The following is a 14480-nucleotide window of genomic DNA, read 5'->3' as shown; positions in this document are numbered from 1 at the left end:
ATTCTTGTGTTATTAATAACAAAAATTCTATTAATAACTGGCTTACCTTGATAAAATAAACGAATTTTTATACTAGATTCGTGTTTACTCGGCATAAATCTATAAAAAAATCATATCTCGTCTCTGAATCATTTTTCGTGTCGAACAGTGTAATTAACAACGAATTGAACTATTTGTAACGTGTAATTATGGTTAGATGCGAGACGAAAACATTTATATATATTTAAATAGGGCTTTGCAACAACAGTGACTAGATTACTTGGTGATTTACAGTTGTATTGCAGTTTTGTGTCAAATTTACATGCATACAAATGATAAAATTTTGTTTTATTTATGTTTATTTCTTATGGAGGATTACGAGAATTTATGTTGAGACCTCGATCGTAAGTAGTGTATGTTTATATTAGAAAATGTTGCATCTCCATTTCTCTCAAGAATCCGAGTAAGCTTTTAAATATCGTTTTTCTTGGTAATTACGACCTTCTTCCACTAAGCTCCTCTATAATTTCCTGTTGATGGCTGCTTAAATTGAATCCTCCGTTTATAGTCAACACGTCAGTTCAATTAATATACTCACAATTGACATGGACCATAATGCGTTTGCTGACAGCTGGCGGAACATCGTTAGACGCTATGCACAAGTATGCACCCATTTGCTTCCTGTCTACTTTTGTCAAAGGCAGGCTCTCTCCATTGTAGACTTCCACTGCAAAGAAGAGATAAATGAACGGATTAATAGAATAAAAATATGTACAGCTATTGATTCGTGAGCTCGGAAATAAATAAGTTTGCAGAGAACGATCTCGCAGAGCTATTAAAAATGTAGAAGGGGAAGAAGCAGCAGTTAAATTTAAAACTCAACACTCGCAGCTCGAAGCAATTAATGAGCAGATACTGAATGAAACGATAAAGTTAAATTTATATGTAAAAGTCATCAAAGTGATATCGTTGCGTTTGAATTTTCGTTCGATTTCTAGATTGAATTTCCGGGTCAACAGGTCACGCTGTAACATTACTGCTAGGTGAAGGTGGGCCAAAAATAATCACTCTATTTGAAGTGAACTTTATTTATTTGTTTTTATCATTTTTTCAAAGTTTGATTTTTGTTTGTAAAATTAGTAAAAATATACATAAATTGATACAAAATAAAATTGAAACAATTTAATACTTTTTCATCTCATAAAAGTGACTATTACAATGTATTTAAAATTGAAAATGAAAAACAGACAAAATATATTCAATCAGTATATTCATATACAGATTTAACTTATTTTTTATGAATATCTTTTCAATCTTTCGTTTGTGAATTTGTAAGTTGGCAAATTTAGCACTTGATTTTTTCTGGGATAAAATTGGTTTATTTTAAAATTTGCGCCACATTGAGAGAATTTCTAAGCTTATCTGTTTACTTAAAGAGTTGTTTCATATATTTATGTATATTTAATTGTATCTAGATGAATACAATTTTAAAAATATTTGTTCAAAGTCTCAAATAAACATGCTGAAAATATCATTGAATTTGGTAATATTTATGAACGTTTGTTATATAAAATAATATATATTTTTGGACTTAAATCATATTTATTGAAAACAAATACATTTTTCCGTTAATTTTAAAGAATGAACTGATATAAAATTGAATATATATTGATTAAATTTAAAATGAAATATAATCAAAATTAGGTGAATAATATTGGCCCACCTGAAAATATAAAATGTGACAATCATTTTATCAACTGTGACAATCATTTTAGAACTTATACAACACCAATTAGACCTAAGCATCATCACTATTTGTGACCTAAAATGGACTTCTTATATGAATCATATTTTGAACAATTGTTATTCATTGTTGTATATAATAAAACATTTTATTCAATTTTCTCAACTTAAACATATAAATAAAACTTCTATCAGACCTACATTAAAACACGCTTTTAGTATATGGAATCTTCATTTTAAAAAAATATGTTATATGTATCGAAAGGGTACAAAGGAGAAAGATACCTTTTGAACTTAAATCGCCTTCTTATAACGAGAGGTTGAAAATAATGAATCTCACTATACTGGAGACGAGAAGAATAAGAGGTGACCTAATCGAAACCTTTAAAATAATAACTTATCATTATAAATGTTCAAACTTATTACGTTCAATGAAAACACTCATCTTAAGAGATCAAAATACTCAAAAAAACACCCATCTCAAACTTCAAAAAAAAAAAAAAAAAACAATATATTTATCAGAGATTCCTTCTTTTCAATCAGAGTCGTTATAGCTTGAAATAGTATTGCCAACAATGTAGTAAATTCTGAAAACCTTAATGTTTTTAAAAACAAGCTAGATGTCTTTCTGTTTGTTCTTAAGACTTTTTGTAATTCTTCTTATCCAATCTTTTCTATATTTTTGTTTTCTTTTAGTTATCCTGTTACCGTTACAGATATCTTTATTTTTATTCTTTTTTATCTTTTGGGATTTCTCTTATTTCGTATTTTTTTCATATTTACCTATTTTTACATACCTCTTATACAGTTCACATGGTTTTCGTGTTAGTGGTATTTTTTTATATCTCTTATCTCTCATCCAATCGTTTTCATACTTTGCCATATTGCTCATTTTGGTCATCAATATACGTTAATGTATCGTCTGCCATTACGTTGGAGATAAAATATCGTATAAAATGCCTATCAAATATCCACAATTTTGGGTACGGTGACGTCTAGCAAGCTACTATAATCTATCTTCAACCTTTTCTCCGTGATATGGCCATATCAGATTTTAATTGTTTAAACGCCTATAATTCACTCTATATGTTCTTGTTATCTCTAATATATAAATATTTATAGTTTTAACCGTCATATGTATATATATAAATTTCAAATTTGGCGTCTAGCTTCATGTAATGTAATACACAATATAGCCAGCAGCATAGCTCGGACGTTAAGCTTCTGCTTACCGTCAAGAAGGTGCCGGGTTCTATCCCTGAATGAAAATGAATTTTTCAGAGTATGCTGTTGGTCAGACCTCGATTTGTGACTCCAGGTTGATCGTTTCCTATCAGAGTTTGCCAATTTTCTCTGATTTCATTGTTGAAACGGTTCCCGGAAAAAAAAATTGGCTAAAAATCCTTCCTACCTACTATGTCACCACTATTTGAAATTTGATTGATGTACAATAAAAATTTATGTACAATTCATAGATGTCTCGTTAATTTGCGAGTTTTTTTAGTGTCTCGCAATTCAACGACTTATAATAAAAATGCTGCATTTGTATTAGTAATTGGCCAGGAAGGCGCATTGGGATTTACCTGTAAGGCCTTCCTGGTATATATGTAAAAATAAAAAAAAATGTATATATTGATTTTTGGCCAAATATGTTATTATACTTTATCTTATTATAATTATGAATGTTTTTGTTTTTATTTTATTATTAATATTAAGTCAAACCCCGTTGGTCTACCGGCTTTGCTGCCTTCCCATGTATTTTTAAATAAATAATTTTATATTGATAAAATATGTATAAATCAAACCCCTCGGGTCTATCGGTTTTGCCACCTCCCCCAAGTATGTTAAACAAATATTTAAAAAAATATATAATTTATGTATATTTAAAAAAATCCTATGGGCATTGTAAATGTAAAATGTATACAATTCATGCACGAAGAAGCTAAGAGAGCAAGTTTATAAGTTTTTTAGCGTGTAAAGTGGAATTTATCCAAGTCATTCAATGAATATACAAGACACTCGTGTGCTTTGTAAGATACAATAGCTCAAAATACACAACTAGTCTAGACGAAGAGGGGGTTAGACGGATGGACTCTGGAGAATTTGAACGAACGTGTACAACGGTTCAGAATAAATGACGTGCTGAAGTAAATTCCACATAATATTATTATTGTTTCGAACAAAGCCACTCTATTTGACGTGGCGCCTCCCAAAGTGTACGCAAATCTTCAGTTATTACGATTCAACTTTGCTCCAGTTAATATTTAGCTCACGTACTAACAAACGCAAATGTGTAAGCGCGTCTACATCCAAACGTGTACGGTACAATGTAATATTATATATTATGTAATAGGCATGGCCGTGGACGAATCTAATATAGAATGATTTGAATATTCGACGCTTTGAGGGGAAATTGATATTGGGAAAAGCTCCCATAAATATGAAGATATTTTATTCTCTTGTATATCTACATGGGAGGAGCTGTTTGAGGGGAGGGGGGGGATGGGGGAGTATAAATTGCAAAAACGTGATAAAATTTACATAATAATTAAAAACGCGCGTCGGACTCGATATCGGGAAATTACTCCAGTATTGTAAGTAGCGCGTTAATATATTACTTTTTTTTTTTTTTATATTTACATTTTTAAAAATTAAAGTCTATTTTTAATTTCGCATTTGTGGCGTAATTATCAACTATTTGAGATAAATCTTATTTAAAAATGGATTCTCCGCCGTATGATAGTTCTATTGAGATGAAATCAAATAATATATTTATACGAGTATAATAAAAGCTATGTACATAAATGCGAATCAGATTTTCCATTCGAATTGATTTTTATTATATAATTTACATCTACTCGTATTACAATGAACTTTATATAATAAATAATAATAAAAATATATATAAAACGCATACTCTTCATTTGAGTATTGTAACAAGGGAATAATAGATACCCCGGATAAGGCTAACGGGACTCAGTAAGTGCCCGAATAAAGAATACACTGGAGCTTTCGCAGAACAATAGACTCACCATGGTAGACCTTTACGTGCCTAGACAATAGATACATAAATTGATCGGGGAAGCTGTTGTGTGCAACTTGTCTTTTAGAAGAAGGTACACACAGTAGATCAGATTATTCTGGAGTGAGTGGTGGTTAAGTGACCTTCCGAATCGTTGAATAAATCAGCGTGGTCTAGTGGTGAATGTTGAATTATTTCGTACTTGATGTTACGAGTTCGATTCCCCGCTAAGTCTCGTTGCTGGCCAGACCTTGATTTGTCTAGGTCGATCGTTTCTTATCAGAATTTGCCAATTTTTCTGATTTTCATTGAAACGATTCCTGTAAAATTGGCGTTTCCTTCCCAATTTTCTGTTGCGAACCTTTATTTATTGTTATATCTTAGGTTTCGCCATATTGCTCACCATAGATGTCTCTGTGGTTGTTTATCGAATATAAAATTCGTATTGTTACATGAAAGTTATTCATCGTTATTTATCGTATTAATACGACGTTCGAATATTTAGATTTACATGTAATGTATGTAATAATTATGTGGACCAGGAAGGTGCATTTGGGGTTTACCTGTTAAGAGGGCTGTACACCCGAAACCTTAATTTTGTTACCGTTCCTTTCTTCGATATATATATTGAGTGTATGTATATATTGAGTGAATGCGACAATATATATCAATATATATACAGACATACGGACACTCACACAGACACACAGACACACGTGAAAACGTGATAAGTGATCGATTCTGAGTTCGAATCAGTCAAAATATGCTACAAATATCATTGCAGTTGAGCACAAAATCTGCGACACAATACAGGCCGTTGATACCATTTCGTGGGAACGGCAAGCCGGCGTCAAAACGGGTCAAACAAAACAAATGGACTATGACTGTCATTGCTCATCCCACCATTTCTCATTATATAATGTGTTTTTATGTTTTTTCTTTATTATTTTTGTAAAAATAATATTTAAAAAGAAATTTTGCCATCACCGTAATCCCGGTATTCAGACTAGTTTCAGCACCGGGATTCACGGTACCAGAAAACAAAGGGATTGGAAGCCTTAGTATGTATCTATAAATGATCATTGTTTTATAATAAATTTTATTTATGTAATTCAAAGAAATGATTGAAAACGTAGATCAATTCAACTTCATAAGACATAATGTATAGATTTAAGAGGGCTGTACACCTGAAACCTTAATTTTGTTACCGTTCCTTTCTTCGATATATATATTGAGTGTACGTATTTATTGAGTGAATGCGACAATATATATCAATATATATATATTGAGTGAATGCGACAGTTGCGCTTCGACCAGATAAAACGTGTTTTAAATTGACAAAATCGAGGTTTCGTATTCTACTATTTTCTCCTCCAAAACTGAACCAATTTTTAAAAAAATTTCATCATCGGTATGAGAAAGATACTTTCTGTGCATCTATCGGCGTATTTTTTTTTAAATCGACCGTTAAATAACCACGCTAGACTCTTTTCGTGGGTGTAAAAAAGATGGCGATTTTATAGATGTTTGGCGGCTCCTAGCTCTTATAAAAAATAATTAATCAAAAAAAATAAAACAATAGATGCACCCCAATGGTAGATATCCATAGCATATTAAAAAATAATTTCTCTAGTGCCATAATTGAGGTAGGGAGAAGTATAGTACGTTTGTATGTACGAGGCGCTGCTGTCCAGCCCTCTTAAGCCTTCCTGGTATATTTGTATATATGTAATAAATGCTGTGAAGTGAATTTGGCCTTTTATTTGAATCCAAAACCCACCGCTAAGCAACAGTATCATTTTATGCAGAAAAAAAATTTCGTTTAACACTTGCCTTACTGTGCTAAAAAGATCCGCAAGTCACTGTGCTGAACTCCAAGCGTCCAATACGCGAAAATAATTATGTCTGCGTTGATCTTGCAGTGTATTAAATGTGTTGCAGTGTATAAAACCTTTCGAAATTGTCGCGGAACACCTATTCAGATCCAGCGGAACATAGTTTGGGAAACCCTGCTCTTGGGGGTGAGTTTTGGCCTGAAATATGTAGATCGGGATGCTATCTAAAAAAAAACACATGGCACGTACCACTCTGTGTGTCGGCGTCCTTAGTGTGATATGTCATGATATTATAGCATATATGAAAAAAATTAAACAAATTTGAATGGAATTGAAACGATCAAACGATCTAGAGCTACACAGTATCATCTGGCTGGATCCAGAAACATCCAGCTGTCCGCTAATTTCTTTGGTTCGACAAGGACCGAGCTTAGTTCGACAGAGCCGTACTCCAAAGAGGAGCACTCGTTCGAACGCATCAATTACGACGACCCAGTCAACCGACGAGCTTTTGAGCTGGGCCACAGCACAGAAAGCTCCGGAAAAGAAGCTGGGTAAGTCGGGTATGTTCTTTTGTCTGGCCGTGTGACAAACGACACGCGTCGCGTCGAAAGCTCGTTCCGTTCGACGAAAGCTCCAGACGATTAGGACCAAAGCTTCTAATTCAGCGATGTATGTATGTGTGTATGACTTTAAAGCTGGCTTTTCCGTTGTATTATTATATTTATTTGAGCGCGCACTCTTTTTAATAGAATGGGTAGTTGAAAGAAAAATATATCATTACTATTGGAAGCTTTAAAGTATGAAGCTAAGATTTTATCCATGTACAGTAATCAGTGTTTTAGAGTAGGAGTCGTGAAGTAGAAGCATTTCAATCGGAGTCAGAGTTGGAATCGTAATACATTCATTGTTAGCTAAATGCTAGCAAAAATCGTACTCTTGAAGCTATGTATGTAGGTGTGATATTTAAAAAAAAATAAAGAGTGAATAATTATATTATAAAAAAAAGTTTTTTAAAAACATACCTCTTCTATAATTTGTATATAAAATTATTATTTTGAATAAAAATAAAAATAATTTTATTTTACTACCGCCATCTATTTTTACATACCTCCTTTACGTTTCACATGGCTTTCGTGTTAGTGGTCATTTTTATCACTTATCCGATCGTTTTCATACTTTGCCATATTGCTCATTTTGGTCATCAATATAAGTAAATGGAGCCTCCGCCATTACGATGGTGCAAATATATCGTGTAATGGTGCGTACGCACCAAGCCAACGAACGGCCCACAGGCCAACTTTAAAAACCAGTAGCGTAGAAAATATCGAAATAAAAATTGAAATTAAATATCAAAATTAAAACTATTATTATTATATTAAAATTAAATTCAAGTATCAAATTAAAATTATAATCATTATATTAAAATTAAAATTAAATATTGAAAGTTAAAACAGAACATGCACAATTTAAATAAATTTTCGAGATTGACCTAAAATTAGATCATCAACAATCACATACAGGTAATCCTCGACTTTTGTTTGTCGAAGATGTTTTGACTTACGAAGATACGCACTAAGATCGAAAAAAAATCAAAGAATTATTATTTTTACTTCCCCGTAATGCGCAGTTACTGAGAATATATCATGTATTAGTATGGGTGATCCAACGATTTTTGCTAACCCGGGGTGTTGTCGGTCACATCAAAAGGATTTTTTTATTCTTCAATTGTTTCTCTCGTCGAAATAAATCAAGTAATTAAATCATTTCAGAGGTAAAATTTATCGGATAATGTGTGATTATTAATTTTATTTCGACGAAAGAAAAAAAACCCTTTGACAAATCACCGACATCCGACACCGCGTTTTTTTATGAATTGTTTTTTTTTTTATCGATCATCCAAGTGGAAATACAGTAACATCTCGTGACGACTTTAACAATATTTTTTTTTGCTCGTACGCAGAGAAATTATAATATTTCTCTGGTTTTAAATGCGGTATCGTCGTAATTCAAAACATTATTGTAATTCAAAACATCAACGATGATCTAATTTTAGCTCAATCTCGCTCTTCAGCTTGATTTTGATATTTAATTTCAATTTTAAAATTTAATTTTTATTTCGATATTTTGTACGCTACTGCTGGTTAAAAAGTTGGCCCAAAATCGTCGTTGGTTTAGTCCGTAAGCACCATAAGACGCGTTTGTAATTTGCCCGCCGACATTCTATTTGACGTTTGTTTGTTAGTTTTAAACATAGATGGCGATAGTAAAAAAAAATTATTGGTGTTTTTATTCAAAATAATAATTTTATATACAAATTATAGAAGAGGTATGTTTTAAAAAAACTTTTTTTAAAACTAAAAACTGGATAAACGTCAGGCACTTTTTAGAAACTTTTTAGAAATTCAAATTTCAAACGCGTCTAAAACGATATTTTTTCAAAATGAGCAATATGGCGAAGTATGAAAACGATTGGATAAGAGTCAATTTTTTTCCTGAATTGTAGTCGTAAGTGAAGTATAAAAGAGGTATTTAAAAAAGAAAAACTTATAGGCGTTTTAATAATTTAAATCTGACATAGCGAGATGTTGGCGAAAAGGGATATAAAGTAAGAAGAGGCTAGAATGAACAAACTGGACGAACCGTCTGAACGATGAATTCGGAAAATACATAGATGTCAAGAAGAAATATGACGGAGTATTTTCAAACGTGTCTATTACGATTTTTTATCGCCATCGTAATGGCGGACGTCATTTCCACTTATATTGATGACCAAACCGAACAAAATGGTAAAGTACGAAAACGATCGGATAAGAGCCCAAATTTTGTCACACGAAATCAGACGTAAAAATGGATAGCCAGTAGCGTGGTGTAGTGGTGAGTATTGAATTATTTCGTGCTTGATGTCACGGGTTCGATTCCCACCAAGAGTCTCGTTGTTGGCCAGACCTTGGTTTGTCGAGGTCGATCGTTATCGTCGATCAGAATTTGCCAATTTTTCTGATTTTTATTAAACTGTTCCTGTAAAATTGGCTTTTCCTTCCCAATTTCATGTAGCAAACCTCGAGTAATTGTTATATCTCAGGTTTCGTCAGATTTCTCACCATAGATGTCGCTGAGGATGTTTACCGAATGCAAAAATTCGTATTGTTACATGAAAAATGTTATTAATCGTATTTATACGATGTTTTTAATATCTGACCATATATGTCAGGTATTGTTTCGATTTACATGTGTATGTATGTAATACTTATGTATTTAGATGTCTTGTAATAAATTAGCCATAGTGACGACCTGGAGCTAATCTCTAATGTCACTATGGCGAAATTGTAAAAAATAAAAAGATAAATATATGTGGAAATCAAATCCACCATTACGATGGTGAAAAATAATCGTAATAGACACGTCTGAAAATACTCCATATCGTTCTCGGTGACTCTATTATCAAAATTGACACACTCTTCCGATGGTTTTTTCCCTTTTCTCCACCCTCTCGCTATGTCAGATTTTAATTGATTAAACGCCTATAACTTTTTCTTTTTTCACTCTATATTTTTAATGATTTTTTATATTTCGAAATTCGATGTTTTTATTATTACTAACAATTTTATACGTTGGCACGAAAAGTTGATTTTACTAAAGTCATCGAAAAGTTGATACTTACTAGAGTAGTATGTAGTTGAATTATAATATAAACCAAGTGGGAGTCGGATTTGGATTCGGTACATTTTGATCTGATCTGATCCACAGCCCTTACAGTACCGTTAATATTTTCACATTTGATCAAAATGTATATTATGAATCGAATTTGGAAAAACGAAAAAAAATAATAGAGAAACGCCGATGTATTATATATAATCTTCAAATATGAAATACGACGAGTTCTAGACGAAAAAGTAATTACGCAAGTCACATCAAATGTATCAAATAATTCTTACATTGGTTTTCCGTCTTCCCAGGCTTCTGTCACGATCGCTTAGGTTCGGCTCATTTCACAGGCGAAATAATTCCTTTCATTTGCATCACGAGTGAGAAACGAGAAAGATGAACTATATACATACATACACTATACACCTATAAAGTTCTCCACTTTTCCGTTTTCCCTTAGCCCTGGGTTTTGTTCTTCCGGTCGCCGTTGCGATTTAATTAAAAAAGTAACGGACAACATCCATAATGCATTCGCTTTCATCGGCGACGCCAGAGACGTGCGGATGATAAAGGGAAAAATTGTTAATTTTGATTAAAGTCAGCCGCCCTGCTCTTCCTATACAGCATCTGCTCCCCGCTATAATAATATAATATATCCCATCTCTCTCTCTTTTTCTCTACAGTGCTCAACGTGTTAACAATGGACGCCAACGGGTATTTACTGAACGGTCCACTGCTTATTTTCTACGCATCTTGTCTATTTGTATTGAGAAAGTGGTGTGTTTTCTTTTAGGATTAGCGAAGAAAGTTAGAGCGACAACGTATACGACATTATTTGTGAAAAGATATGTGGAAAATTTCGATAAAATTTATCGTATACTTTGCAATATATTTTTTAAAGTTGTTTATTGTCTATGAATTGTGTTCACCATGTGTCTTATTCTAGTAGCGATTGATCACGCGACTATTTTTGTATTTCGACTGATTTGATCTCAGAATTTATAACTGTTTACTAGCTGAACCCGGTATGCGTTGCAATGCCACAATAAAGCATACAATTCCTGTTCCCGTTCTGGTTCCCGTTCCCGTTCCCATTTGTCGGAAAAACGCAGGCAGCGAACACATTTGAAATTATTGCGATATAATTTATTTATTTATTTATTTATTTACATACATATTTTCAAATACATATATACAAATATACCAGGAAGGCTTAACAGGTAAATCCCAAATGCGCCTTCCTGGTTCACATAATTACTACATATATTCATGCATATCTAAATATCTGACATCTATGGTCAGTATACATATATAACAAACATCGTATTAATACGATAAGTAATGATGAATAACTTTCATGTAAGAATACGAATTTTATATTCGATAAACAATCACAGAGACATCTATGGTGAGCAATATGGCGAAACCTAAGATATAACAATAACTAAAGGCTCGCAACAGAAAAGTGGGAAGGAAACGCCAATTTTACAGGAATCGTTTCAATGAAAATCAGAAAAATTGGCAAATTCTGATAAGAAACGATCGACCTAGATAAATCAAGGTCTGGCCAACAGCGAGACTTAGTGGTGATTCGAACTCGTAAGTGTTGAATCATTTCGTAACATCAAGTACGAAATGATTCAACATTCACCACTAGACCACGCTGCTGGTTATAATGAGACTCATTCCCGTTTTTCCCGTTTCCGTTCCCGTTTTGGGGCGATTCTTTTTCACAGCAATCTTCCCGGACATGCATACAACAAATCATGAATGTTCCATCGTATTCGTTCAGTGGTTTAGGAGATTTGATTTAGAAAAATACATCGCCTTTATTTGCAGAATTGGTATATTAATCTCAAGACTATAATGGATCGCATTATCGCATCGAACAATAGGACGATAAACACCTACCAATTTGAAATAGCGTTATATGGAATCAAACAGCGCAAAAATTCATATAATGACACTCTTTCATCACTACAATGTGATTTTGAAGCACTCATAGTATCACGATCCGTAGATTGAATCCAGAAAGTGAAATAAAAATACTCCGGAGAGGAGAAAATGGCGCCATGATGAATTTCCCATTTATCATTGGGGCGTCGAGACGCCAGTCGAGAATAAGGAGAGTTGTATTGTAATATTTTCTCAGATCGCCGCTTTATTTTTGGAATAATAAACAAGAAACGCATAATTCTTCTGTTCGGCCCTGTATATATACGATATATGCACATGTAGAGTAGAAAATTGCTTATACAGCGGTCCACATTAGTGCGATCTATTATTTGTATCATATACATATATATATAAGTACGTATAAATAGAGAGGGCTTATCTTTGTTATTTACTATGAATACCGTTCGTAATTTTTGCCTAGTCGGATTGTAACAAGATGGCGCATCGCGGGAATAAATTTGTATTTTAATTCTGTCTCGGGTATTTTTTTTAATCTTTATTCCCGATTTCGTTGAAATTACTGACAACAAAGGTAATTTGCATAGTTTTTTTTTTTTTTTTTTAAATGAACGCTCTGCTGTAATCGAGCTTGATATTTGAATATGCCGTAAAAAATAAATAGAAAAAACAATTTTTTGTAAAAATCTAATTTTAATGGGTGAAAGGATCCTCCAGCCATTGCCACTTAATTATGAAATTTCTGCGAATTATTTAAGCATTTTTAAAACTAATTAGTGAGAAATGATTTTTTTCTTTAAAAACACATCTAGTATTATCTACAACTTCTTTCGAACTGTGAAAAAGTTGAAATTAATAAAAAAAATGCGTTTATGTAATAAAACCAAAAATCAGCAGCGTGGACTAGTAGTTAGCATATTATGCTTTCAAGCGGAGTGGTCACGGTTCGATTCCCACTAGTAGCTGTTGGCCAGATCTTGGTTTGTGACCACAGGTCGATCGTTTCCTTTTAGAGTTTGCCAATTTTTCTGATTTTTATTGAAACGGTTCCTGTAAATTGGCATCTTTGAAAATCTTTGCAAGTTATTGAGCGTCTTGAGGTTCACCAATTTCTATAATAAAATTCTGCAAAAATTTCGCCATAGGTTTTTCCCTGTGGATGATGTTTTTTATGAATTCGCATTGTATAAAATGCTTGTATAATATTAATTATATTATTGTATTGTATCTATATAAGTACACTCGTCACTTTGGAGCGAACTGTAAAGGTGAATGTACATATGTACACGTTCGATTGAAATAAATAATAAAAAAACCTAAATATATTACGTAATTTATTCGTATCATGTCACGTCCATAGCCAGGGGGGCATGGAACCCCCTTAAATTAAAAAAAAATATTTATTTAGAATATTATATTTAGAAGAATAAATAAAAATAAAATCAAATCTAGGGGGCGCAGGCGCCGGAAGTCAGCCGCCGCCGGATTCTGGTATACATATAATTTCGAAACAGACTTAGTAGATATGTTTGTTTGTTCTTGACAGTCAATTTAATAAAAAAAAACAAATGAGTATTCAAATAAATTTAATAAAATGTTTACTATTAGATTAGTCATGTTAAAGCGGTTTATATTACAAATACCGAGCAAAGCCGGATAAAACCACTAGTTTAATATATATAGATTTACATTCAACGCATCAAATTCAAATATTTTGTAGATTATAAACACGAACAAATACCAACCGTCAAAATACTGGCTACAAATAATAACGTGTAAAATCGAGTTCGATTGAATATACATACATACATACATATGTGGAGTTAAAAAACTTTTCACTTTGTTTCAAGAATCCATTGAGGATTTTTTTTCCTGGTTTTATAGGATCGTGCTCGATCGCATGCAATTACAGGGGTCGTAAACTCGGCGTATATTAAATACCGAAGCTCGGTCGTTTTACAATATTATTAGCTGACGTTTTCAAAGCGTCGACTTTGTGCCGAGTGCTCTCGGTGGTGTTTTTTTTTTTTGTTTTGTTTTGTTTGTTTTATTTATTTTTTTATTGTTCTGTTTTAAAAGCAGGTGCCGAGTGCGACGATAAAATACAAAAATAATAATAACAGTAAAAAATGCATATAAAAAGGGAGTAAAAAAAACCCACACACATACAGAGTGGAACGCAGTGGGAGTAAATGGGATTTTGAATTGTGGTATTGCGTCACAAATGCTGGCTTTTGCGCAACACACGCTCGTTGCGATTATTGCGTTCTAGTCGTTACGTCATTATCGGGCCGAAATGTTGCTTGCGAACATTTTTAATCAAAATAACCCTTTCCTCG

The 14480-nt window shown here is 32.8% G+C and overlaps 1 protein-coding gene across 1 annotated transcript in view; it reads right to left on the bottom strand.

Moving 5' to 3' along the window:
• The window catches only part of LOC143914132 (neurotrimin-like), a 199100-nt gene that overhangs the window by 6018 nt on the left and 178602 nt on the right, over positions 1–14480 (bottom strand). The window contains exon 5 of the mRNA XM_077434221.1: positions 578–706. Within this exon, the coding sequence (XP_077290347.1) occupies positions 578–706 (129 nt within the window). The remainder of the gene's footprint in view (positions 1–577; positions 707–14480) is intronic.

The sequence above is a fragment of the Arctopsyche grandis genome, chromosome 7, assembly GCF_051622035.1.
Source record: "Arctopsyche grandis isolate Sample6627 chromosome 7, ASM5162203v2, whole genome shotgun sequence".
Lineage (NCBI taxonomy): Eukaryota > Metazoa > Arthropoda > Insecta > Trichoptera > Hydropsychidae > Arctopsyche > Arctopsyche grandis.
This window is presented reverse-complemented; position numbering and strand designations above follow the sequence as displayed.